The 27,535-nt window shown below is 53.8% G+C and overlaps 5 protein-coding genes across 5 annotated transcripts; 4 read left to right on the top strand and 1 right to left on the bottom strand.

Moving 5' to 3' along the window:
* Window positions 1–5,313: 5,313 nt before the first annotated feature.
* Window positions 5,314–8,895, top strand: PG997_009323 (uncharacterized protein; the record flags this gene model as incomplete). The annotated part of the gene is made up of 7 exons (XM_066813638.1): window positions 5,314–5,593; window positions 5,710–5,764; window positions 5,881–6,101; window positions 6,191–7,197; window positions 7,252–7,386; window positions 7,444–7,571; window positions 7,632–8,895. 7 exons carry the CDS (start codon window positions 5,314–5,316, stop codon window positions 8,893–8,895), a joined length of 3,090 nt encoding a protein of 1,029 aa, XP_066665600.1.
* A 1,932-nt stretch (window positions 8,896–10,827) lies between these two features.
* On the bottom strand, window positions 10,828–12,331 carry PG997_009322 (uncharacterized protein; the record flags this gene model as incomplete). The annotated part of the gene is given in 3 exon segments (XM_066813637.1): window positions 10,828–10,990; window positions 11,008–12,064; window positions 12,127–12,331. The coding sequence occupies 3 exon segments, from the start codon at window positions 12,329–12,331 to the stop codon at window positions 10,828–10,830; spliced, it is 1,425 nt and encodes a 474-aa protein (XP_066665599.1).
* Window positions 12,332–16,175: 3,844 nt separating this feature from the next.
* Window positions 16,176–16,953, top strand: PG997_009321 (uncharacterized protein; the record flags this gene model as incomplete). Its single annotated transcript, XM_066813636.1, has 2 exons — window positions 16,176–16,741; window positions 16,812–16,953. 2 exons carry the CDS (start codon window positions 16,176–16,178, stop codon window positions 16,951–16,953), a joined length of 708 nt encoding a protein of 235 aa, XP_066665598.1.
* A 3,429-nt stretch (window positions 16,954–20,382) lies between these two features.
* On the top strand, window positions 20,383–22,632 carry PG997_009320 (Annexin A7; the record flags this gene model as incomplete). The annotated part of the gene is made up of 3 exons (XM_066813635.1): window positions 20,383–21,056; window positions 21,104–22,235; window positions 22,309–22,632. The coding sequence occupies 3 exons, from the start codon at window positions 20,383–20,385 to the stop codon at window positions 22,630–22,632; spliced, it is 2,130 nt and encodes a 709-aa protein (XP_066665597.1).
* A 1,745-nt stretch (window positions 22,633–24,377) lies between these two features.
* PG997_009319 (uncharacterized protein) lies at window positions 24,378–26,317 on the top strand (the record flags this gene model as incomplete). Its single annotated transcript, XM_066813634.1, has 2 exons — window positions 24,378–24,722; window positions 24,773–26,317. 2 exons carry the CDS (start codon window positions 24,378–24,380, stop codon window positions 26,315–26,317), a joined length of 1,890 nt encoding a protein of 629 aa, XP_066665596.1.
* Between the last annotated feature and the right edge of the window lie 1,218 nt (window positions 26,318–27,535).

The raw sequence follows: 27,535 nt of genomic DNA, 5'->3' as shown, positions 1-27,535 counted from the left end.
TGGCCGACACATCGCAGGCTAAGCGAAGAGACAAAAGCAGCTGTTACGGCCAGCAGACAGCACAGGTATTTGGAAGATAGCAGCTCTCAGGCAGGCCAACCCCGTCTGAAACCTTTCACCGGCTGAATTTGGTGGTGTGATGGGCTCCGCTCAGGATCAAGCAGGCCAGAGAAAAGAAAGGAAACACACACACACACACACTGGGTGACTGGCTGACCACGACATGCCTGAGGGTACATGAGACAATAGCAGTTGAGCCTTGGAGATACAGACCGAACCGAACCTGGCGCGCAGTCACGGTTTGCTGCGTTTCCTGTCCTTCGGCCTGGGCGAGGACGGGGGAGTGCGTAGACGGAATCGATACCTACTTAGCCAGCCACATACATAAGACACGGTTGTGACATACATATCGTGTGTCAATGTGTCAACGGTTTGCAGTGCAGCAAAAAAAGAAACCATGCGGCTTGGCGGGGTGGAATACCTGGGTACAGGAGAAATTGCGAAGGGACCGGCGGCAGACTTGGAGGGCTGCGGGCAGAGGGAATTTCCGATTTCAAGACCAGCCAGATTCGAGGCCGAAGGCTAGCAGTCGGAGTCGAAGGTGGGAAAGAAAGAAAGAAATAAGATTACACGTCGCATATCGTTCTTTGCCAAATACGGGATGATTGGCTTGTTGCCGTCCTTCCTTTCTGCCTGCCACTCTCGGCCACTCGGAATGATGCAGATTCGAGGGAAAAATCCAGCGAACTACGGTTGCCTACTCAAGACTAATCAATATTTACGACGACCTGACATCAAAGTACTTACTTCAGTAGACATATGCCAATCGTGATTGCTTGCTTCATGTTTGCTTGACTTGGATTTGACTTGATTGCATTGCTTGCTTGCTTGCTTGCTACAAATTCCATCAACCAGCGCAGTCCTGCCCAGGCTGGATGGAGGAGGAGGGCCTGAGGGCTGGGCGGGCGCGGGCAAAGGCACTTCCCGGAAGCCCGATCACTGTGAGATCTTGGGCGCGGTTTCCCAATCCTGCCTCCCAAACGACCCGGGTCCCCGGTTGTGCGGTCTGCACGATGAATGTTTGGGTTGCAGCGCAGCAGGGGAATACGCATCCCTACATCCACGATATGTTTACCTACTACAGTGACAGTGCTCTCTGGCTGCAGTTCGTCTCTACCATTTTCTTATGCGCCGTCAACAGTACCATCAGCGCTGCGCTGCACACAATCTCCCGCTTCCCGTCCCGGTCGCTGACCCTTCCTCCATGCCACGAGCTGTATATCCGCACATGGTTCCTTTTCCTGCAAATAAGCGGAACTCGCTACAAGTACACGGTTGAATTCTGGACGGATGCCGAGAGAGGCGGCGAAACAAGGCTAACGCCGAATGGCATGACGTTTCGCGCTGGGCAATTGCTCGTGACGTGTCTCATATTGTATACTCGGTGATGTGTAGGTAGTGAGGCCGTGACTCGAGCAATCTTCCTATGTGACTGGTCGATAAGCCCCCGGAGGGGCTTGTTGCGAACATCCATTGTCTTTCCGCCTTGCGCCTTCGGTCCTTGCCTCGCATTGCCTTGCGTTGTTGAGCCTGAGGCTCGGAGCGGAACGACACGGAGCCTGGCTGCTAGACAATCGCAGACGACCCATTTTCGAAGATTGCCTGCAGTTGTTCCCTGGCTGCTTTTTTGCTTTTTCTTCTTGCTTCTTTCTTTTATCGATCCATCATCCCAAGTACGGTACACCCCAGCTTGGGATGATCTATCACATCCTCTTCGACCACCCCTGGTCGCGAAACGACCAGCCAGCTAGCTGCCCATGATTCTATTTGTTTGCAGTCTCAGGATTTCAGGACTGGTACTCCGTAGTTCTCTCCCAAGATACCACCGTCCCCTTGACAATAAACCCCACTTGGGACTTAGATCTCCCAACGCCCGCGCCCGTATGCCACGCCCACCCGTCCGCCCTTCTAGTGCTCTTATAAGAATAAAAAATAAAAATAAAAAGTCTCCGAGCATCGCCATGGTGGAGGGTCTAGTGGTCGGTCGTTGGTACCCGGCACTCGAGTCCTGGCTAATGAATAGCGCCATGTAACTCCCAACTCAAGCAGCAAACCAGTGTGCCATTTTTTCCTTGGTAAAGGCGGAATGGTATCCGAATCTATCGTGCGATCGTCCCTAATTGCGAAATGCTCACCTGTTACAACAACCCCACTGCAGTGGCCTTCCTCCCTCTCACCCTCACTCTCTCTTTCGTACTCTCTGCTGTCTCCGTCTCCGTCCCCATCCCCCATCCCCCATCCAATGTACTACTCACTGGTCAGTCGTTCGGACTTTCGCCCGGATGGTTTGGCACCCATGATGTAGGTATTGTTTCTTCCTGCTCCAGCAGCACAATCGTTGTCGAGCCTGTGGCCAGCCTTCCGTGACGTGGTCCCATACTACTTTTGACATATGCCCTCTCTCATATCGCATATCGGATAGGTACAGCCCAATCAAGTCCCCTCGGGTGCCATGAAGCGGCAGGAAGAAAAGCATACAAGCCGTTACCGGTACGGAAACCTTCTGGCGATCTAGCTCGACTTTCTCCCCCTCCCCCTTAATTCATTTCTCTCTTGTTCTCTGGTCTTGTACCCCGGGGGAACGACTAGGCTAATGGGTAGAGCATACACTTATAAATACGGTCTGCTTCCTTCGTCAAGACAGCCTTACCCATCACCATTCTCCACGCCTCTTCTCTTCGTCATAGTTCATCGGTGCCTTCCCTTCTATCATCGCCCACCTAAGATATCCTCAACCTTTTCTTCCACACCACAGCTACTTCTCTATACCTCGCCCACCTCGCCGCCAACCATAGACATGTGTTGTCAAGCCATCCCAAGCTACCCCGTCGACTCCAAGAGTGAAGCGGTCGAGCGTCCCGTCAGCGGCGACAGCGGAACAGTATGGCACCTCCCCTTTCTCGGCGAATAACCTCATGGATAGATGCTAAGTCAAGACCACAGGCCCCCAGTATCCAGTGTCCGAAATGCGGCACTTGGGTTCTCCGCGGAAGAGCCTGTCCCAACGATGGCACCCCATGCTATTGAGACAAGAGCGGCTGTGAGAGGTATTAAGCCCAACTTCCCCACGCTACCGCCATAAAGCGTTCATCGGGACTGATCTCATTTCAGTATGGTCTATGAACCAATACCATTGCCATATATCTGCACCCATACCGGTTTTCTCATTGTCGTCTTAGTTCCGGGCATATAGGGAAGGGGCGTTTGGGGACACCACGCATTTGTTATTCGATTATGGTTATGGAGCTTGTACTGAGTTGGCAGGGGGAAAACGGGCGTTTCTGTGCAATTGGCCAACTCAGAGATAATGGAAGCACGGGAGCCCTTCGTCGCAGGATGGTAGATTGAGGTCGTCACCAAGGTCCAACGCGGAGGTCATCTAAACCTCTTGCTCCTCGGCAAGTGGTCTGGCAGCACTGGCAGCACTTACAATGTGTGTGTGTGTGGTGCCTGGGATATCAGATACGGAGCTATAATTCTAATGGTCTGCATCAGCATAGAGTTGCCACTCTGTACATGGCTATCATCGTTAAGTCAGCAAACAGAAACATTATTCTTTGAGCGCTGCGACTAGTTGTACGCCACGTGGTTAAATATGTTTTATGGATGAGTAGCAGTCTGGCCTTCTTGATCGTGACCTGGCCAACTATAGGTGTTACTGCTTCATTTTTGATCATCAATATCTTCTCTTCTTCCTCGATGTTGTTCTTTTTAAAACGCTACTGTTCTCCTCAAGTTGACATGGCAAGACTTCCGGTGCTTCCGGGTCAGCCTCGTGTATTACGGGCTTCTTTCCCTTTACACAGAAAGCAGTAAGCCCGACACTGTCTTCCAACACAGATTTGAAGTTGCAAATGACTGCATATTGCGATACAGAAAGCGGAGGGTTCTTCGCCGACTGCTGGTTGAATTCGCATACTTGCAAGTCAATTCTCCTTTGAAACGAACGGAGGTTGGGAGCAGGTAAAAACGAAAACGCACTGCTTACTATTATGTACGCTATTATGGTCCGGCTCTTCAGGGATCAAGGTGGTTCCATCATGACCCCATATCATCTTGCCCCAGGCAGTGAAGGTTTCGGGCCTCATCCGAGTGACTTTGAATGATACATGACATCTCAGCTTGAGGCACGCCCGTCGAACCGGGGTCCATGGAGCTAGCTCGACAAGTTACGGCTCGCGGCAGGTCGGCAGTCCCTGTCGTTCCACATCCTGTCAAGTATCGAAAGAGGGCGCGGGAACGCCGAAATTCGAATGGCAGGCCTTGGCCAAGGAGGGCCGTGGCAGCTATCCGAAGACGGGCTCTCTATACATAGACAAATAAGAGTTGACATATACATACATCTCTATGTACATTTAGTTCCCCAGATCAAGTCTTGCAGATTCTGCAATCCACGGGGGTCGCATACGGCACGGCCTGCTTCCCACGTGCGTATTGGGGCCTATTGCCAGCTCTCTGCCCTCCCCCACGCGCTAGTCACTTATCACACATGTTGCACATCGTGGCCTGGGCTGGCTGGCGAATGAGAAGCCGCCAATCGCTTGATTGTCTTTTGGAGGCGGACTGTGACTCGTCGAGAGCGAGGGCTTGAGCCGTGATTGGGCGCTGGCTCAGGAACTAAGACTCGGATCGTTGATCGCTCGGCTTCAGCTCCGGACAACCAACGTAAGCGGACAAGCCTACAGGAAGGAGATGGAACGTTTCCGGCTATATACCGGCTCTGTGGCGGAAATGATACACGTCAACGTAGAGAGAGCATTGAGAAGCTGCCAAATAGAAATAGGGTCATGCGACCGCATTAGCTAGCACTAAGACAAATCGCGATACCTACATCTTTCTTTACTTCACTGATCCAACTTCCAGGTGCCGGTGTTGGTACATCATGCATGCTTACTGACTAAGCACTTGATCGGGCGGGTATTCTCCAAACCACATGAGCCACTGACCAATGACCAGATCAGGCACTAACCGACGCTGTCGAGATATCCCGCATTGGCATCGAGTGGCTGACCAATTGGGGACGAGTCGATGGTGCATTACTTGTTTTACCCCAGACTCTGCTAGACTTTTGCGAGACTTTGGCTGGACCTTCCCCACGTCATTAGCCGGGAAGCCTCGCGAACAACCTATTTCCGGGCCCCGCCTCCACATGGCCCGACGCGCATCTTCACTCTTCATCCTTCAATCCCTAACAGTATCAATTCCGGAACCTGCGCAGGGCCTCTCGAGCTCTGCTGCCATCGCCGGTCGACCATGAGCGAGCCGCAGAACGGCATTGATATACTTTGCGACGCTGCCGGCCCGGACCTGCTTCTCAGTACTTTCCTCCCGGCCTCTTCCTCCCCGCAAGAGGAACTGCGCCCGCCGCCGCCGTCGTCGGGACGAGGAGCCAAGCGCATCAAGATCGCCGACGACGCATCCCCTTCAGTCCCGGCGCACGTTTGTCATATCTGCAAGCGCGTATATGAAAGGTTCCGGACACCTCTTCGCGCGCCCTCCCCCCACCCGCGTCGTCTTCGTGACAAAGCTGACTGTGTGCGCGTCCTTCTAGAGCTGACCACTTGACGAGACATCTTCGATCGCGTTAGTCTCGTACCTCCACTACCAATTGGCGCGTCCATGGTCGGTCGGTCTAACTATGTGCGCCAGACGAGAACGCGAGGCCTTACCAGTGCTCAAGATGTCCCAAGAGGTTCAACCGAGCGTATGTGCTAAGCCATCCATCCCCAAACACTCTCCCAACGACACACACACACACACACACACAATCTTGGTAATAGATGGCGGAAGAGGATACTGACGACACGTACGTCTTGGTAGTGATCTCCTGACGCGGCACGAGACGACACACGACCGCGATGACCAAGCACAGGGAAGGCCGGTAATTCGAAGAAGCGATCGGGCGGCCGAGGCCTGCCTGAACTGCGCCGCGAGCAAGGCGAAATGCGACGATCAGAAACCGTGTGGCCGATGTCGAAGCAAGAGCTTGGTCTGCCAGACGGCCACGAGAAAAACATTGACCTACGGAACCCCCAGTGAAGGTACGATCCCTGATACACTGACCCGTCTGTGGGATGTGGTATTAACCCGTCTTTGGTCGACATATGCTGACCAATCATTGACTGAACAGCTAGGGGAGACGGCTCCATTGCAGATAGTCCCGAGTCCACCAACAATTTATCGCAAGCAGATCAAGAGCCTATTGAGGCTAATAACAACGTGCCCATGCAGCACTATATGGGGTCGTCTAGGCCGAATGTGCAGCATGGGGTCCCGTATCCGCAGATGGAGGAAGTTCAAGCAGACACGCTGCATGTTGGAGCCCCGACATACCTCCCACACTACGAGGATGCTGCCAGCCACCACATTATGAACCCGGCCGCCGACGATATGTTCTTCTACAATCCCACGCACAACAACTTCTTCCAAGATATGGACTTTACCTCGTGGGACCTAAACTTCGATAGCTACACAATACCGCAAGTCGACATTCAAGGTCCGAGCCCCCAGTCTTCGTCGGCGGCTTCGGTAGCTAGGCACGCGCGGCTACCGAGAGATCCATCGAGAGGTCATGCCGCCTTCAAACGATCTCCCTGGCTCTGGGAGCCAAAGTCGAGAGACAATGCTCTTCGGGAATCTGAGAGTATTGCAGTCAATGAAGAGAGTATAGCCGGGTCACCTGCCTATGAGAAGATCTTGGCATCAAGCTCCAAACGCTTGAAGATGGGACTTGCGGACCGAGACCGCCTCTTCGCCATTGTGCTAGCACAGCGTAAGAACCCCCTTCAGGATAATCAACTCGCTGAAGAAAGTCAACTCCTGACTGAGATTCCCCTCCTTTTTTTCCGCACCGGAATAGTAAATGCTGACCCAAGACGTCATTCAGACAAGAGCCCGGGCAAGGTTCCCTCATTTCCCTCGCTAGATTTACTCAACTATCTTCTCCAAACCCATTTTGTCCATGATGAGTATGAGACGGATAACTGGATCCACGCTGCTTCATTGGACCCTTCTACAGCTATGCCCGAGTTATTGGCAATGTTGGTTGCTAGTGGAGCGGGCTTCATTGCCGTGCCTTCCATATGGCAATTCGGACTCGCGCTTCAAGAAGTTGTGAGGACGTCCCTATCTATACTCGTACGTTTTGCAAGGTAGCAACCCTAGCCTTAAACGCAAGCTCACATTGGTCAGTTCGAATCGCGAAATGCATATACGCGGGATCTGCAATGCCTGCAAGCATTCATGCAAATCCTTGATATCGGCTTATGGAGTGGCTTTAAACGCAAGATGGAAATTGCCGAGAGTTTTCTCCAGCCGGTGATGACGGTTTGTCTCCGTGGTAACCCCTTTACCGACAGTCCTTGTCTTGCTCACACTGACTAGATGTTGCGCCGAGCTGGAACTTTCTCGGCCCCTGCAGACACGCCTGCATTGGTTCCAACTCCATCGGACACCCCAGAGCTCCTTGAATCCAAGTGGCGCAAGTTCATCAAAAGAGAGTCGTACAAGAGGTGAGTGGCGCGCATCTTGGCCATGCCACAGCCTATAACGGTTTATTAATACTGTTATAGACTCGTTCTTCACTTGTTCTTTCACGACGTCCAAGCATCAATCGCGCTGCAGAAGAATCCGTTGATGACGTACACAGAACTCTGTTTCAGCCTGCCTGCGTCTCGTGATCTCTGGAGAGCATCGAGTGCTGAGGCATGGCGGAATATGTACCTTCGAAAGAAGCCTCTCGCGGCCGATACTACCGTTCCTCGAATCTCTGACATTATGAATTGTATGACGATCCTCGAGGAGTTCGAAGACTTTATCGATGTGGAACTTTGCTATGCAGCTGCGCTTTACGGCTTCTGGGGCCAAATAGCCTCGTACAGGGAGGCGGTCAGGTTTTACGGACACGGCACTGCTGCTGCGCCGCGGCTGCACTCAACGATGCACTCGTCTCGCAATGCTACACACCGTCTCTGGCTCACCTCAATGTACCAGGAGCTCTATCGTGATATCAACGAGTTCTCCACGCTTGTCAGTAGCCTACCCATCACCGCCGCGAGCGGCAGTGGCAGTAGGAGGGCCTCAACCAGGGACACGACTACAACTACGCAGCTCTATATCCTCGTGGAGCTCTTCATGATGATACTGCACGTGCACCCGGACGACCTGCAGCGGTTCGCCGGGAAATACGGCGAGGACGAGGCCCGCCACGCCGCCATGGCCCTCGAGGACCCCTGGGCCGGCAGCCGCGATGCCCGCCACGCCGTCTGGCACGCGGGACAGGTGTTCCGGCATGCCAGGGCCCTACCGCCGGCCTCGCTGCGCGGTTTTCATGCTATCGCAGTCTACTTCGCCTCCTTGACGCTCTGGGTATACGGCCTGCTATCATGCTCGTATTATACGCAGGGCCAGCAACAGCAACAGGACGGGGTTGGAGCTAGTTATTCTGCTGCTCCCGCAACCTCCTCCACATCCTCCTCCACAGCGGCGACATCAGCCATCATGCCGCCCCCGCCGCCCACGAAATACGTCTTGCTGGATGGCGACGAGAGCCGCGAGACACGCGCGTTCCTGCAGCTCGATAAGGGCATACCGGGATTATCCACGGGCTTAGGTTCGGCGGCCGAAGGTGGAGGAGGTGCTGAGTCGCTGTCCAACCCGGGTATGGTGCTCGATATCGCGCGGAATGTTTTTCGCGAGAACTACCCGGTACGTTCGGAGCCCCTACCGCCGCTGGTCGAGAGTCTGGGGAACTTGCTCCGTGATCTTGGGACAGGGCTCGCGGGACGACCCTCGAGGGTTCCGAGCCGAGCTGCGAGCGAGACTCCGTCTGGATGAGGCGAAATGGCAAGGTGGGGCAAAGTAAGAGCCCTTGATTGGAAATTAAGGGGCTCGGCCGACCAGCTACATTGTTTTTCTTATTGTTGTTGCTTAGGCAGGTATGTAAAAGTAGATGGATACGGGTTCATGGCTAGCGACGGATTTCCTCAAGTAGGTACGGTCAGGAATAGATAAGAATGCTGTTTACTTTTAAACACTACGGGATCAAGTCAAATATATAAGTCTGCGCACTTATTGGAGCTTCTTCTCCCCACCCTGTTGTTTCTGCTGTCCATGGTGACGAAAACGATGGCTACTGCTCACGCATAACCCGCCACATATTTTCCATCTCAACAGATTCCATACTCCTGCCAAGACTCGACGCATGGTCGACGCCAGGGTCTTGGGAGGCTACAACGGTAGGAACCGGATTTCGACATACAGGTGGTAGGATTGAGTTCGAGCGGCTTTTTGTCGCGCAAGAGAGACAGACGAGACAGGTCTTCTCCGTTGTCCAGTGAAACGAACCTCTCTTCGCTTTCATAAGCATCAAATTCTTCGTCTTCGTCGTCTTCTTGATACCCGTCAAGGAAAGGCGTTTCCCTATTGGCCATCGTGCTAGTGGCAGTGTCGACTGGCGAACAAACGTTTGGGCCAAGCGATAAGCACCTGGTAGAAGAGACACAGCTATGCTGGCTGTGGGTCGAAGTCGTTACGAACGACAGTCGCCGGGGCGAGGACGCCTTATCGTCGAACTGGCTGCCGATGCCGAAGAAGAGGAGGTCCTCGGTCTGGATCGTGGACTTGGGCGTCTCCAGCGCGGGGCAAAGGGGGGATTTGGTTCTGTTCCTCCTGGCCGAACTTGCGAAAAACAAGGTGGTAAATCCATGTGCGCTTCAGGCGAAGCGGTATAGTAGTGACAATCACTTTCCCTGGGCGTTGCTTGCGAGATGACGTTGTTCCAGCTGTGTGATGACTGGCGGCTCTGTGGACCGCATAGTAATAGAAGTAGTACTGAGAGAATGTTGGCCTATTGTTCTGTTATCGAAGCTCCTTCGTTCGTCGTCGCCGTCGTCTGTCTTTTTCACTTTTTCTGCGGGTGGCGCTGCCAGGCTGTCTTGATAGCATTCCGTAAGCCCATGCCAGTTGTTTCGAAGCCTACTTCGTTTGAAGGATACCCTCTGTTTCCGCCTATTTTTCGGGCACGGTAATCGAGGCCGGTTGTTGCTGGCTCTGGTGATATCAGGAATGTGCAGTTTCGCCGGGAAATCAGCAGCCACGGCTCGTTGTAATATCATTTTAACGCGATGGATCAGAAATAGAGGAGCATAGAAGGAAGGAAGAAGATATTAATAGTATTTTGTATAGAAATGATACGGAGAGGTACGATATTTGGGACGAAATATAACTCAGCAGCCCGTACTGTTGCCATCTGCGTATTGGTGTTGCATACATGGCATTTATATATACACCAAGAGCACACCACACGCTGCCGTGGCGATTGTCGTTCATTTCTTTAATGCGCCTTCGTATGAATAAGTTTGCCCTATGCGCGGAGGGTCTGCAAGCGAGTCTGGCAAAGACCCTTCCCTGGGCTGTGAGATTCATGATGAAAGAACCCGAGGTACTACAGAGTATTGTTGGGTGTAGTAACGCCGGACAACAAGACCTCGCTACCCATCCCCCCGTTACAATTTATCGGCACATGACGTAAGGCTTCTTTGGGTGCTGGTTATAAACAAAGGGGTCACGGATCGGTCGGTGTTTTGGTCCAACGCCAGTTCTTTGTCAAGTCGAGACCAGAGAGATGGAGTGCAACACGCACCAGATCGGCAAGGGTTAGCACAGAGAAGACACCAAGGCCCCTAGTATTCGGCGGAGGCTTGGATAGTGAATATAACAGAGGTAAATTGTTGTCTTGAATTATATCTATATATAGCGCTTCACTAGCTAGTCATACTCCCATTGACGCCGACTGATGATGATAGGGCGCGCTTGATCCCATGGTCCATTCATGGCGTTCTTGTACTTTTGCAGCCCTATGAGCCACCAACTCGATGCGCCCATGGCGACGATGACGATGAATGCCCTGACTAACACGCCTAGGAGCCCGCTCTTCCAAGGCCATACTCCATCTCTCCCTCGCCAAGAATAAGGCCCATACCTCCACCAGCCCCAACCGTGAGCAGCACCGTAAGTGTAACGTGATAACGCCAGCTACGATGCCGCGCGTATCGCCTGAAGACGGGGAACAAGCCGAACACCTCGATGCTGAATAGCGTCAAGCTGAAAACTTGGCCGGTCGACGGGAGACGAGAGGCCAACACGGTCGATGCCATCAATGCGGCATTGGTAGATAGCGAGGCTGGGAATTTGACGCCCACGCCGCCCGAGTAGTCAAAGAAGAAGATATTGATGGCAAGCAATAGGAACGACATGGCCCAGATACTGTCAGGCGAGGTCGAGCGGGTAAGTGATTTGAGTATGGGTGATAAGCCCAGAATAGTGAAGTAGATCAACGACGCAGACTTGATGGTGCTCAGGCGGAGGGTCGCACGCCCTCTGCGAAGAGGCGATGATGGACGGTGTCTCAAGCCGTCCTGGGGATCCAGGAGACGACTGGTATGTGATACGTTAGAATGCAAGGATGTGACAGACCCGCCATGCTGGCTGCGCATGGCTATGAGGTTGCCCTGCGAGGTTGTCCGTTCCGTAGACCCCAGGTTCGTGACGGAGCTCGCGGCCGACGGCGTGGTGGGCGCCGTGGTCGAGTTGGCGCTGCCGCCGTCCTGCCGGGGCTGCCAGGCGCCGCGGCTGCGGTGGCTGTTCTGGCGCTGCAGGACCTCGTCCTCGCCCTCCTGGCCGACCCACCAGTCCCACACGGCCCAGCCGACAAAGGTCGCGAAGCTGCCCCAGCCCACGACGGCGACGGGCGACACGCGCTCCGTGAAGATGCCCACGAAGCAGACGACGAAGATGGTGACGGAGCACACCTGCTGGACGATGACGGTGGTGTCGGCCACCAGCGGCCAGAACTCGTACGGCTGGAGGCGCGGGTTGCGCTGCAGGCTGTCCAGGAAGGTGGTCTGGTCCGTGTAGTTGTCCGGGTACGACTGCTTGACCCAGAGGATCTTCTTCCAGTTGCGCTTCCGTCGCCTGCTCCGGCTCCGGCTGCCGAACTTGGACTCTGGTGCCGAGACGGCCGCACATCGCCGGATCCGGCGGCGGCCACGGTGTCGCGCAAGAGACTCATGTTGTTGTTATTATTATTGCTGCTGTGGTCGAAGCCGCCCGAGCGACGCGGGGGCGAGGCTGCATTGAAGGCGTCCTCGGGGGCCAGATGGGAGCGCGACGAGCGCGGTGAGGTGGTGAGGTGGTCCAAGGGCAAGACAGCGGCAGGCGTCAGGGTCGAGTAGGGTCCTACTACGGATTGGCGCATGCCAGTGCCGGCCATGGTTTGGAACGACACGACAGATAGAGGAGACAATCGAACCAACGAAGGAACCACTGGACTCCCGAGGGTTCCGAACCCGACAAGAGCTGGAGAAGGTTCAACTGGGGAAAGCTCGGAACCGGGCGGGCCAGTGTGTGCGTCAGCCTTGTCGCGCTGATCTCTGAAGTGGCCTGAGTGATGGGATGGGGTGAAGCAGCAGAACCCAGAACTCTGTTCTTTTGATGGGCAGTTGGCCTTTAGCGCCTGTCGGTGCCTCTGGAGCCCTTTTCCCGACGCTGCTAGTGCCCCTAATGCCGGGCCCACATGGAATTTAGGTATGATTGATAGGTACATGTGCCTAAGGCGACCCGCCAGGCACTCGGGCAATTGAAGCACCTTCGATGTGCCGGATTTGAGCTTATTGCTTTCTTTAGATGCGAATACCACCTCGGATTCCACATGCCTGAGTCTGTCCTGACGCTGGCGCAGTTTGGAAAGACACCACGCATTAACCAGTTGTAAGCGATATGGAGCAGTGGGTAGCAGTGGGTAGAACGATCACTGGTGGTAATTGGGGTAAGTCGGCGCTTGACCTACTGCAGTGCGCTGAAGCAACCCACGGTGCCTTCGGAGAACCTGTGAAAAGCTGCGAGCTCCAGGGGCCAGCTACGCAGCGTTTCCAGTACCGCCAACGAGGTCATGCCACAACTCAACCTCTCCTCGACTGGGTTTTGCGAGACCCTGGATCAGCCCACTCCTCCAAGTTGAAAAGTAGGCATTGCCCGGCGCGGTAGGCGTAATATAGCCCAGGTCGGAGCATGTTGCCCCGGTCTACACTCAGGCACATAATCCAGAATACCGAGACGGCCACTCCACAGTCGGCGGAAGCGATACCACTCTATCCTTGCCGGTCGAAACAGAGGCCTTGCCGACAAGATGTAGTAAGTGCCAAGCCGTTCGTCCCGTCTGCCTTGGAATCGAAGTGCAAATTTTGGGTAGTGAAGAGCCGCAGTCATTTCTGCTTGCTACATGCGTGTAGATCGTAGACATACCTACATTGATGTAGCTTATGCTGCGGCTATGGCTAGAGCGAGACATACATGCATTTCTCGCTCTCCACGCCAGCATTGACTGACACATAGGAGAAAGCAAAAGGATGCGAGACTAACACCGCAAATCACGAAACAGGGTAACTGGTAACGGCTTGGCAGTCGTCCCGCGTAGATTGCCGTTTCGAGTCCCGGCGTGGTGGGGAGAGATCGGCAGCTGGTGGGTTGACGGTGGTGGTGGGGTGGTTTGAGAACTGTAACTTTAACGCTGTCCTCACGATGGCATCGCGGGAATAGCCTGGCTTTAACAGGTCAGAGTGCATGTTGACCATCCGTTTCAAACAACAGGCGCAGCCTGGCCTGGCCTGGAGTGCTGACCAGGCCACTGCTCTCATGATGATGCTTGATAGTTGCCATGTTGGAAGTTGAAACGGAAGGCCTGCTACTGGGCCTGGCAGGCGGACAAGCTTATCTGTGCATGCAACACGACTTCCAACCTGGTTAGCATTGAGCAATCGTAAGTGGTGTTTCTCCGGTAAAGAGTGAGGCATTATAACCTCCCCTGCGCAGATCTATTACCTGTGGTATCATGCCGCTTTGGAGGCAAGTCAGAATACCTGTCAGCACACATCACATCACGTCTAGCTGCTTAGTGCTTAGTACGGTATTCGGGGGTCGCGCTTCTCCTAGTACCCATGCTATGCACCATTCGAGGATCAACTATCAAGAGGGAATGGAAACCATTATGCTAAAATTCCGATTCGTGTTACCCGACGCCTCGAAGTTGTTTTGTTTTTCAACCTGTAAGTGCCGGGACCGGTCTAGCCTCATTGCTTCAGCTCTCGAGGAACGCGCGAGCAGCAGCTTAGTGATCAGCGGAGCCAAGAGACAGCCAATAGTCTGTTGCGGAAGGGAGCAACTCGCTCGTTAGCAGCACGACTGGTCGTTCAGCTTGGACTGCGCATGCCCGAGGTGTGCAAATCTCCACGTGCGATAGCCTCTGGTTGGTATTGGCGACCGGTTTACTTGGCATGATGAGATGCTGGGGGAGAGAAGCTGAGAGGCTTGGCGGTTCCTCCGAGCGATAGTAGTTCTAGGGTAGAGTCGTATTCCATTCCATGCCGCTGCATTGGTGTTTGGGTCAATCGCAACAGATCGACGCTTATCATGCCCATGCTCTCTACTACTATGTACAAACGAGGCGCGACGATGAATACCAAATATAGATAAATACCTGCACTGCCAAAGGGCTATGCGTTTTACGGCGTATTACCTACCTACCAACAGAACCTACTGAGGTACCTTTAGGAATAAACATGTTGTGTCAGATGAAACCAAGCCAACAACGCCAAGGCCGTCATCAGGACGCAAACTACGATCTCCTCTCGTCTCCACGGTTAGCGCTGGTAGGCATACCACGAACGGCAGCGGGCAGCATGATGGTATATTAATGAGTCGTATATTTCTTCGCGGATGATGTCCGTTGTGCAGAACCGCACTTCTCGCCGTACCTGCTTCTAGTGGTACTGGTAGGTATCGATGTAGCACTAGCGCAGGGATTCAAGCAATATGTATTGATGCATCAACCAAGCATCAACCTAGGCTGCTAGGTTCTAGGGTCCCCCTCCAACGCCTCCAGGCAGGCAACAGGCAACCTGGCTCGGTGGGTGTGGGTGGAATGAGTTGACTCCTCCACCCACTCGAGACAAGACAGACGCACTCCATAAGGTCCCATTGCGACGAGAACACATTCAGACGTTTCAACGTCTATAGTTGCCGTCAAAGTTAGATCGTCGACGTGAAATGTTTATAGCATATATATCGCCGGGCGGGTTTGCTGTCCAGGACGGGAGCCGTGCTGTGGTATTCTTCCTTCCCTCCTCTTCTGCCCTCTCAGAAATTAAACTACATACTTGGGTGACTTCAACTTATTTGTTCCTGCGTGCGTATCATCTCGTCAATCCGACTGGCCCCAAGCCTGTCTGTGTTACCCAACGGCTTGTTCGTCCGCAGCAGCACGCAACCCTGTCCACGCCCACCAGAGGGACTCAGGCCGGCCGATCCTTCAGAGATCTTTACTGCAAAGAACCAGTGCTGTGGGCACTCGGAGCATCTTGGCAATCTCGAAATAGACTTTCGGGGGAACTTCTCTGGCAGAAGAACACCATCAGTCGTCCATCTCTTACTACATATCACCGCCTCCTTCCCGCCCACGACTCGCCAACGCAATTCAGTTGGTTCGCCTGTCAAGAGCACATTTGCATTACACTACATTACATACCTGCCTTACATTTCAGCCATCCCGGGACGGGAACTGCTGAGAACCTTATATGCCAGCCGCTGCAATCAATTCATCATCCATCGTATATCGACGCAACACAACTAGTCATTCGCACTACACTTGCTCTATATTATAGTCAGGTAATTGCTCTCCCTTTTTTCCCCCTCCTGCGGTTCTCCATGCCTATGTCCATGGTCAATCTTGTCTCCCACCGAGCTCTCCCTCCTTTCAGCTGTACCCACCCCTAATCGCATTCCACAGCATCAGCCCCAGTGCCAAGTCGCCCTTCCGGGACGCTCCAGCTCAGAACATACGCCTCGATCGGTCTAGACGGTCTTTCTAAAGCGCCAAGACAATAAGAAGGGTATCCTAGTTTGTCGTGCTGCCCACATCGTAAGAGTCGAGGTTACTTATAATCTCACTTCGTGGCACCTCACTCGGTCTTTTTGGGGAATCGCTTCCACTCTGTCTTACTGTCCTGTTCAAAGAACAACTCAATTTTCGTTTGGCCAACACCCCGCCAGCAGCAAACAAGATGAAGGTCTCTACTATGCTTTCCGCTCTTGGCCTCTACGCCATGGCTCTTGGCGCGCCGACACCAGTGTTCAGCGACAAGGCCTCTGTGAACCCCACCACGTCGCTGAGGGATGTGCTGCATCGCATCCACTCCAAGGCCGCCATGGGAGAGCGCATGAGCATCAAGGACTTTTTCCGCCATCATTTGGAAGACTATCGCGTTGCCCCCTCCAACGAGATCAGTTCCTCGGAGGCCATCGAAATGCACCGGCCATTGCCACCCTCGTTTATAATCTCGGCGGGGTCGGGCTCGGACTCGGACTCGCAGAGTCCCATTCCCGAGATGGAGCAGTCCAGCACTGTGCGCGCCGAGACGGGCTTCGTCTCGAAGCCCAACCCCACCACAGTCGAAGAGGAGGTTGCTGGGTCGCAACGCCTCTACCGCTTTATGCCTTGCCAGAAGCACGGGGGTAAACAGCACTATCACTTGGTGCGCCAGTACGCAGACATGGTGGTCGTTGGTGTCTTGGCCGTCTTCCTAATGGCGGTTGCCGTCATCGAACTGTGGACTCCGGTCTCCTCAAGGTAAATACTTTGGCCCATATCCCTCGACCAAACTGCGATGCTGCAGGACAGGAAAGCTAACCTTCGACAGGCTGCGACAATGGCGGAACAACGAAGGAGCCATCCGCTTGGGAGACGAGGAAAAGAGGCCTATGTCATCATCGCCCGATGTTTTACGGTCCCCCGTACCACAACTATCGACACCAACTCTCCAGCCCGCTTCGACAAGCTAATTAAAAAAAGCAGTCAGCTGGGTTTTTAGTCGTCTTATTTCCTTAATTTTCTTGAGATACCACATTGGCAGGCGTTTATAAGGGGGTCTTGCATACAGACCATGCATGAAATGGCGTTGGGGGATTGTTGCATGGCCGAATGATGCATGGGCATGATTTTTCGAAGAAATGAGATGACGACCCGACGCGGGTAGGAGCGATATGGGGTTGTCTGGAGATATACATTACTATCTCGAACCTCTACTACACTTTCTCCTAGAAGGGCAAATGCCTGGTACGCAGAAAATTTCGAAAGCAAAGTTTTGAATATGCACGCAATGTTGTCGAATCGGTCCCCCGAAGTGGGCGGACCGGATGATGTGAACAAGACAGGCGCAGGTCTCAAAGTCAGACAGCTGTCAACCTGTCATAATGCATACAGGCAGGCCACTCAGTACCCAGTCGCCAGCATCCATAATAAGCAGCAACGAGGATCTACTTGCTTACTGCCCGTCGCCTAAGCCGATAACGTCATTGCCTGTGCTCACGGATGACGTGTATCTGAACATTGGTCGCAGAACATGGCAGTGTTCTTATATATACCATAAGTTTAATCGAGCGCAGTGCCTATATCATTGCATGTCACGGACTGTTGTTTCACGCGAAATGACGAGATGAAGACGGATTACACCTCAACCATTTGTAGCAATTGAAAGTGCGGGTTTGGCATGGATGCTGTCCTCGAATATTAGATCACCAATGATTGTGTGTGCACCAATACAATCATACGAGGGCCTTTCTTAGGTGCGTGGAAGGTTCAGCGTTGTCATGGCAGCAGCAATAGACCCGACACTTGCCTGCTTAACTACCTCTGCTTATCTGCCTGTCACCCAGGGCATATGCCAGATGTCTTGCGTATGTCACACTGCCTGTTATAAGAGAATACCATAGTATCCATAATTATGTCTGAACATCGCGGTTGCACCACTATATCTATACGAGTCTCACTAGGACTTTGTCGGGGGATAACCCTGTAAAATACTCGGAGAAAAAGGATGGTCGATATATACCTGTAAAGCCGGCCCTGAACTCCTTTCTTCTTGGCAAATCACGGGGAAGCAGATACCACTTTCAGTGATACCAGTCTCGGGATGGGGTTTGAAGTGTTGGCTATGCAATGAACGACTGGTGAACACCTCGGGGAAGATTTCCATGAATGATAGATATGATTGCTGAAGAGCTAACAATTCGCCCGAAGGCGGGAGCTGCTGGACACTGGGTCGAGTTCAACTATGTTCGAACCGAGGCTTAGCATCATGTTAGTAGGCGAGTGAGCATGCATCTGCCGGCTCAAGGCTAAGACCTCGTTTAGTTTACGGCCATGAAAAGGAGGTTTTGCCCCAGCCTATGTGACACTATGAAGTATAAGGTCTCATCGGGATCGCACGACATCTAATGACAAAAATGCAGGCATACCGGTTTGGCATCAATGGCGGTTTTTGCGGACGGATACCTTCAGCCTATCAACGGGAGCGAGGCTTCATCGAGGCAGACCATTGGCTACCGGCTTCGCCAATACAGTCAGTTATTGACGCCTGGAGTCAGACATATTGCAGATGGCACTTGAGCAAAAAAGAGCGAACGTTCATTTGTCTTGGTCGTTGGCTACACAAGGTAGTGTCACGTTGAACTGCCGCGATGAGAGACGTCATCGCTGCCTAAGCAACGTGAGGCTCGTGAACCGCTTGGGTTGAACTGTCATGTCACATACCATGATAATCTTGTAGCAACATTCCATCTCCTCTCAATACATTTGGGATCCCGCAGTCCCCGTGTAGGACACAGACACCGCCAACACGGCAGGGTTCGCACGGATTGATGCTACTTTGTTCTCTCTAAGGGAACGAAGTATCCATTACTTCTTTTATGGCTTATTGGCACGCCTCGAAGCTCAAACTCCCCGATACACTTATTCTACAGATGTGGACGTGTTGTGCAAAGGGATACGAGAGACGATTGATTACCGCCAGGGCAGCATCTCGGCGACTGTAGGTGAAAATCGAGCCGACGGGATAGTCTCGCTGCTCGCGTGCTCTTCGCTTTTGAGCCCATGTGCGCCAGCTAACCTGATCAACAAACGGCGAATATGATATTCTATGGGATCCATACTTATGTTATAGAGGATATGGGGTATTGCGAGAACGTTTTACAGATACCGGATACCGGCATTGTCTTTGATGTTGATACAAGCAGCCAAGCCAGCGTCTGCCTCGGCATCGGACCTCGTGATTTGGTCACAACGTACCGATTCTGCAGGCAGACTTGATTCGGCGGGGCTTTGTCAACTTCCCGGACAATGCATATTGTCCATGGAATAGCGAGAACTTGTTATGGCCTCGTCAGATATGACGGTATGACATGTCGTTTCCAGTCTATTGTGTTGTCAACTGTCCCTCGCGGGGAGTCGGTCTGGACTCTGAAGTGTAGAGCGGGGCTCTCCCCGAAGCTTGCGCCTCGCAGCACAGCCCATTCTGGCTGCAAAGCAAAGCTGCGACGACCGCCTGCAAGCCGTCTTGGCTGCACAAGAGGTGGCCGATCCGGAAGACACTCCATCCTCCTCACTCGGGCTTCCCGTGAGCATGCACTGCACATTGCTTCTGGCCGAGGCCGCAGGCGGCCGAGAGTCTCGCTCTTCTGGCTCTTGGGCTTGATCCACAGCCACTTGCCGCATCTTTACCCACCGCATTTTGGCTTTGGCGCTTTGGCGCAATCGGATTCCACTAATTGCTAGTACAGGGACCGACTCTCTCAAACCACACGAGCTTGCCGCCTATCGCAGCATTGATGCCCGAGGAAGGTCACGTCGGACAGAGTGTTACTGAGAGCCTCACTCCGTCGATGCATTGAAGCTAGCTCTCTTCTTCCCGTATCTCGTGCCTTAGGGCTGCTGGGCGATGAGGTCGAGATGTTTGCGGAGCAGGAAGGCACCTGTGAGGTTCCACGGCCCAATGAGATTCTGCACTGCGATCCAAGGTTGGCCGTGAGGGTCACAGACGCAGGAGGCTAAGCCTGGCCACCATACATCGTTGAGAGGATGGAGCCAGGAGCTTCACACATCCTGCGATTGGTTATTCTCACAGCCCCCAAATTTGCTGGGTCAGCCCCTCATGCAGCTTGGAGGACCTAGCCGAAAGCATTTGGGCGATTTGCGTCTCACACCGATGTTCTTAAATAACGGGCGCTTCTCGAGGTCGCCGCTTCAGAAAATTTCATAAACAATCAAAGTTCTCTCACTGCACCCACCCATTCACGAGTAATTTCAGTGTCTCGTCGGTTGCTCTACCTTCATCCCAACCGACGGACAGCCCTACCAAGTTACGCGCCTTGGTTCCCGTGCCGGCTGGTACCCCGCAGTCTCAACTCGCAGGACCCTGATTCAGGACACGGACAATGTCACTGCGAGTAGATGACAGCGGCCGCAGAGGCCGCTCCCACTCACCAGGACGTCGGGACGATGAGCGCGACCGTAGCCGCGGTCGTGCTCCCGCTCACGATCCCATCATAATGGATGCGGTTCGCATGCCGTCGCCGCCTACTGGCTTTAGATACGACAATATGGAGATGAGGGCCCCTCGGCGGTCTGACTATGACTTGGACGACCGTCACGCCTCGTACCGTGTCACCTCTCCCACGGATGAGTCGTATTACCGCCAAAGCCGCGAGGCAGTTGATGTTCATAATGAATACAGCCATTATACCAGGCGTATCGAGCCGGAAAATTATAGCAGAAAAATCCCGGAGAAAGACCGGGACTCAGACAAGGAGAAGCACCGGCTGACTGAGGCACTGGGCAGTGCTGCAGCCTTCCTCCCTGCCAAATACTCCCAAAAGCTCGACAGTCTAGTGACGCGCGACTCAGACAGCGACAAGGAGCTGAAGAAGAAGATCAAGAAGGAGAAATTGGAAGAAGATTTGGCCTATGGTACCGCCTCTACTATGCCAGGTAATTTTTCCACTAACGGCACTCCAACTACTCCTTCCATCAACTTCTCCTTTGCGAACACGCCCAAGTGGGAGTATGATGCCACAGACACTAAGCCGTCATATGCAGCCCGGGAAGGCCAGTACGACCCTGTGGCGCATGACCAGAAGATCCGGGGAGATCACCCAGCCCCAATCCGGATTTCTTGTCTGGTTCGAGCGTGTCCAGCTCGAGCAAGCACCGCTCTCGTAACTCATGGGGCGGGGAGAACCCGCGGTACTCCGGCGCAAACGTCTTGACGGTCGAGCCAGGCCGCAGAGACCGTTCGCATTCACGCACACGTTCGCACTCGCCTCAACCACCAACAGCGCGCATGTCTTCGCTCAGCGTCAACACGGGGTTTGCCACTGCCTCGCATTTGTCACTTTCGAATGCTCCTGCGTCGCCTCTCCTGGAGTCGTATCACGGCACATACCAGTCCATGTCTCCTATGCCCTCACCACTTCTTCTGGCCTCACGTGGCCCCACCGGCTCACCCATCGAGCCTCTGTCGCCCGGGTACTCGGACGACGAGCGTGGCGAGAAGAAGAAGCGACGAGCTCGCTTCAATGACCCGGTGGACGATGCTTCCAGCCTCGCGAAAGCCCTCAAGGGTGATAGGCGCCCCGACACGGAGCCCCTCATCGAGATCCTACCGGCCATGACACACAGCCAGGTCATGAATCTACGTTTAGAGTACAAGCGACTGGTAAAAACCGGTAGTGAGCGCAAGGGCGTGAACATTGCGAAGCATATCCGTGCCCGGCTTAAGGACGAAGACCCACTCTTGATGAAGGCATGCTACACCTGCGCCCTGGGCCAATGGGAAGGCGAAGCCTACTGGGCCAACTTCTGGTATCAAGGAGACAAGACGCGGCGTGAGCTGCTGATCGAGTCGATCATGGGCCGTACCAACCATGAGGTAAGACAGATCAAGGATGGCTTCAGCGACAAGAAGTACCGTGACAGTCTGTCGCAGTGCATGAAAACCGAACTCAAGGAGGACAAATTCAAGAAGGCGGTCCTTATGGTGCTGGAGGAGCGGCGCATGGAGGAGTATGATGAGTACGGCCGTCCCTTGCCAGTTGACAGGCATCTAGTAGAGGATGATGTGCACGACCTGCGAAAGGCCGTCAAGAGCGAAAAGGGCGGCGAGACGGCCATGATTCAGATAGTCATCATGCGAAGCGACTCGCACTTGAGGGACGTTCTCAAGATGTACGAGAGGACGTACAAGAGCAACTTTGCAAGAGATGCGCTCAAGAAGAGCGGAAACCTGGTGGTAAGTTCCCCGAGCCAACCCGACAAGCGATGTACTGTGCTGGACAGCATAACTGACTCACATATGCGAATAGGGCGAGCTACTTGCTCACATCCTGAATGGCGTCATCAATAAGCCAGTGCGCGATGCCTTGCTTCTGAACCATGCGCTCACGTCTTCGAAGAAGGACGGGCTGCGCCGAGAGTTGCTCATCAGTCGCTTGGTGCGGTACCACTGGGATCGCCACCACATGGCTGCTGTCAAGCGGGCCTACCGGGAGCGCTACGGCCAGGACCTGTCCGATGCGATCCGGGATGGGACATCGGGCGAATGGGGACTGTTCTGCAGGCAGTTGGCCGTTACGAGGATGCCGGATGATGTGCGGCAGTTCGAGAAGGTCGAAGTTATCAGGCGGTGATGAAGATGATGCACGCACGACTCATGAATAGCTAAACATGCTTTGTTTCTTTCAGCTTTTCCCTCTTCACGATAATACCCAGCAATGATGCAACGCTGAAGCATAATGAACTACTTGCTACCTACCGTCTGTCTCCTTTCTGTGTTTCGTAATATCCTCCCGTGCTCACTTGTTGTGTAACCTCGATTCGGCCGAAGAGGTCATACCAGTGATGCGGACAATTCCGCTGCCTATATATAGGTCAAGGAGTCACTTTGATTTAAGTCTCTAATAAACATTTGACGTCACAGGGAGACAGCATCATCTCATCTACACGTAGAGCACGGGTATTTCGGGTGGATTGGCCATTACATGAAACCTGGAAAATATGGCGATGAGAGGCGGGGGCATAGATAGGCATTACAGTAGCGACGTGCCATTGTGTGGTTCCCAGGTGGCACATCTCGTAACAGCGCAAATAGCACACCCGATTCCACAGATCTTGAATTCGAGAATCAGACCAGTTCGCTTCCCATCCGCGACGGAGCCAGCCAACCCCCCTTTCCCCACCCGAGTGTCAGTCAAAATGATAAAGGGCAAGCCTAACCGGATACTCGAACGGCCAATCCTGGTCGGGTTCCAACCAACCCTTGCGCTGTCCCGAGTCCAGACAGACATCTAACCTATCACCGATGCACCCCAGACCTGGACGCCAGAGACTTTCCATCTCAGGAGTCGAACTCTGTTGCTGGCGAGGAATCATTATTTCCAGCATAGGGGTCTCCGGGTGCAATTGCCCAGAGGCGGTGTCCAATTAGGTACTTACACCTACCGTTTTTGAATCGGATTTCGTCGCTGAAGCCGAACCGTTCTCGCCGTTTTGGGGGGGGCAGCTCATCGACCGACCGCCGGCCAGAGTTCAGTCAGTCCAGCCATCTTGGTAGCGGTAGCGCCTGTGACGACTTTTTTGGTTGTCTGCAAGCACCAGCCACTCGCAGCCAACTGCGGCCATCTGTTAGTGCGGTACCCCGTCCCGCCGCTTGAATTCGCGGTCTGGGCGTGTCGACTCTAACAGCGGGGGCGGGAGGACTCCAATGAGCTGCCTTCGCTCTCGCTCTCCTGTCGCTCACGCTCGTGTCGCATTGCATGTGGTTTAGCGGTGGGCGTCTGGTACGTTTTGCTTCTCTATTCGCCCGCGCAGAGGACAGCGGCCAGCGTGTGCCAATATTGCATTGCGGCTGAGGCAGAGCAGGTTTACCTCACACACACTCTCTACCTTGCTTTCGACGTCCTACCTCAAAGACATCATAGCTCTCCCTCCCCCGACCGTATCAATCAATCAATCAATCAATCAAACGGTCAATCCAACTATGCGCGGCGCGTCTATCCTATATCTATCAAGTACCGTCGGCGCCATTCCCTAGCATCCATCCCCCATCCCACTTTTTTTCCCCCTTCCCAGCCCAGCAATTAGTCCGTCCGCTTCGCGGCCAAGCCCAGGCTCTTTCTCCTTCCGCGCCTCTCTTCTGCGGTGGAAAACCTGCCAATTATATCCCGCTTATTATCTCACGTGCGATCTCCCAGCTGCGCGCTCTCGACGTCGCTACCCGGGGTCTCGCATCTTAGGGCTGTTGCTGCACTGCATCTTCATGCGCCCGCTGCAGCTGGACTTATATCGATCATCGTCGGTCCAGAGTTTCAACTGACAACCCCGGAGTCCCTTCAACCTTCCAGATTGAAGTGGGCTCCGCGTCAACACATCCAGCATGGCTCCCACCTTGAGTCTCAGGGCAGCCGTCGCCCCGCGGTCAGACCTGAGTAATGGCGCCATCGCCGGAGCCGTAGTAGGCTCAGTCGTTGGGGGGACACTGGTCTTTCTGGTCCTCCTGTTCCTCTATTTCCGGTATAAACGGAGGCGCTTACAGGCGGCAGCCGAGGCGGACCTAAACACATTCAAGCCTCCTATAGAGCGGAGGGTCTCTTTCCCTGGCCAGACAGATGCGTCCCAAGTTGAACAAGGCACATCTACTGCCAATGGGAGGGTTGAACCGGGAGCCCCCGGGCTGAGCACGGGGGCAACTTTCACCCATCTCCCATCACAAACGCCGAGGGTAACAACTTCGCGAGAGGGACAAACGATTACTATACACAATCGCCCCAGCAAGGTTTCGGGCAGGATCCAGCCCCAGGAGGGGCGGCGAGCGCATACTATGCAAACTATCCCATTGGGGAGCCCTCGGCGGCTGCCAGCTATTATAACATGGACATAGCTATGGAGTCGGATCCGAACCTCCCTCCCATGGCGCCTCCCAGTAGGCAAATGACGGAGCTCTACCAGGAGCAGCTCAAGCAGGCACGCGAGCTTCGTAAAAAGGAGCGCCAAAGCAGCAAAGGGTCGGTAATGAGCCGAGTGATTAACACTTTGCGGAGAAAACGGTCCTCGAAATCGTCTTCGCTGGCTAGCCCGGTTGAGGGCTCTCCTCTCTCGCGACAGGCCGATGTGCCCTTTTTCTCGGTTGAGGGCGCTGAGGGCTCTGCCATGTACTCGGAGCCCCAGGCCATGGGCGACGAGTCTGGGAGCGACTTACATCGCGCGAAGAAGACGAAACACGACGACTCTTACTCATCGGCTGGCCATCCGAGGTTGGATTCTTTGAACACTGCCTTGAAGACCGAGCCGCCTCATGACCCCTCGCTTCCGTCCTCGGCATATCACAGAATGGACGCGCCAGCGGGACCATTCCATGATACTTCAAGATTTTCCAACGAACGACTCCAGAGCCCTGATATTCCAGAGCCTATGGAAGGCGCGCCTTACGATGACGCAAATAACCAAGCCTTGCGCCCATCGCACTCACCTCCTCTGCAGTCGGACAGCTTCATCGCGCCAATTGACATCTTCCAACCGAGCAACGATGCCGAGAAGGCCGCCCATACACATGCGGAATTGGAACGGTATGAGAAATCATCATCCCCAACCTACATGGGAGGATCGAGTTCACCGCCGAATTTTGCTGGAACGCGCACGGATAATGGGCCAGTAGAAGTCGAAGATGAGGTGATCGATGACTATAGCGAAGACGAAGACGAGGACGATACACAAATGCAGCTTGACCAAACGGCATACCTCGGCGGAAATCCCACTTATGCTGGCGATAACGGGCAAAACTTCACCAATAACCCGAACAGAGTTACGCCAGACCACAGGTTGACGCCATCTGTTGACTACTCGACTCCGGGGCAAAGCTCGTCGAACCCTTCGGCTGGGGTCACACCAGATACCAGGATCACGGCATCGCCTTCCTCTACCGAGAACATCTTCATCAAGCAGGAGAATAGCACCTCTCCCGAGAGCTACGGCGCTGTGCCTTCGCCCCAAACACCACAATCATACACCTGTGACGAATGCCACAGGGCGTTTGATCAGCTACACAAGCTGAATCATCATAAGCGGTATCACGATCGGAAGCATGAATGCCCCTACCCCAACTGCGATAAACGGTTTGGGACGAAAACACATCTGGACCGACACATCAACGATAAACACGAGAAGAAGAAGGGCTTCCATTGTCCCGAGGTAGGGTGCCCCTATTTCAAGGGTGGCAAGGCATTCCCTCGCAAGGATAATTGGAGAAGGCACATGCAGAACAAACACAACATCACACCTACTATCGACCCAGAGGCCATGGATCAGACACAAGGCTGATGCTTCTCTTCTGCTTCGAGAGCACCAAGCAAACTCGTGAAGAATCGAGTACGCTTGGGTTTCGAGGGGCCGTAAATTGTCGACTTGCCACTACCATACCACCATCATCGAATGCCCGCCTGCATCACACTCGCTTCTTACCCCATTTCTCCTTCGGCTGATCGGTATTACTTCGTCTTGACTCCCCAAGACGCCGATGCCGCTTCGGCCTATCCTCTTCGACTACCCCTCATTCCCATACGTATCATTGTAATTCGTGTCATTTGAAAAGGCAATACGGACACATTTGTCAGAGGGCCATTCAGGCTATTAGCGTTTGGCGGAAAGTGCATGGCGTTGGTGGATTACTGGCTTCAATCTTGATTAGAAGATTGGATACCACAAACAGCGTCATCCCTGTGTATTCAAGATATTCCTCGGGTAGCGACTCTAGTACTACTGTAGGAACATAAAAAAATCGAATCCAAACTGCGTGGTTTCAGCAGCAGTTGTAGCTCCTCTGCTACGAATCCACAGCAATGACTTGCTCCATCATCGGACGCCTCCCGACGTGGTGTTTGCACCGGTTCGGCTCACTTTTGTCGACAGCCGCGCTGGGGTGCAAACGAGCGTAGCACGACGTTTAACCTTATTAGCAACCTTATTGCTGATGGTCTGGCCTGGTCTGAACGTTTGTGGAAAGCCGCAAGGGCGCTACAGTTGCTATAATTAACAAGTGAAACTCGCCTGGCCGTGGTATATTGGGCCCTGTCGGAAATTTCGATATGCGAACGGTGTCGATCTGCAATGACATGCTTTACAGCCCTCATTTGCCATTCTGCTCTGGATTTGGGTGTTGTTACCCGACCCAGTCCAGGGGAGGGGGTCTTTGGGGTGCAAGCTCTGAAGCTCCCAAACACACAAAGCCTTCCAAACCGCCAAGACCGTCCCGTCCTGCCCCAGAAAAACGCCCAGCAGGCCGTGGTCACGAAACACGAACCAGCTAGGCGAGAATCAGATGGCGTTTCAAAACTTGGCATGTCTAACACTACGAGTATGGCGCGAAGCAAAGGCACCAGAATGATCATGGCAGCGCGGCGACAGCGTTTCCTTACGATTGGCGGCAATTCCTTGCCCTTTCCCATGGGCTGGCTATTGTAGGCGAGTGTGCGGTTCGAGGTTTGCGATAGGTACGGACGACTCGACCCGAGCCCCCTGTTCTCCGCCTCCCCCGCGTCT

Source organism: Apiospora hydei, assembly GCF_038363865.1.
Source record: "Apiospora hydei strain CBS 114990 chromosome Unknown utg000007l_segment0_segment0, whole genome shotgun sequence".
NCBI lineage: Eukaryota > Fungi > Ascomycota > Sordariomycetes > Amphisphaeriales > Apiosporaceae > Apiospora > Apiospora hydei.
Note: the sequence above shows the minus strand (reverse complement) of the source record. Positions and strands in the feature narration are given on the sequence as shown.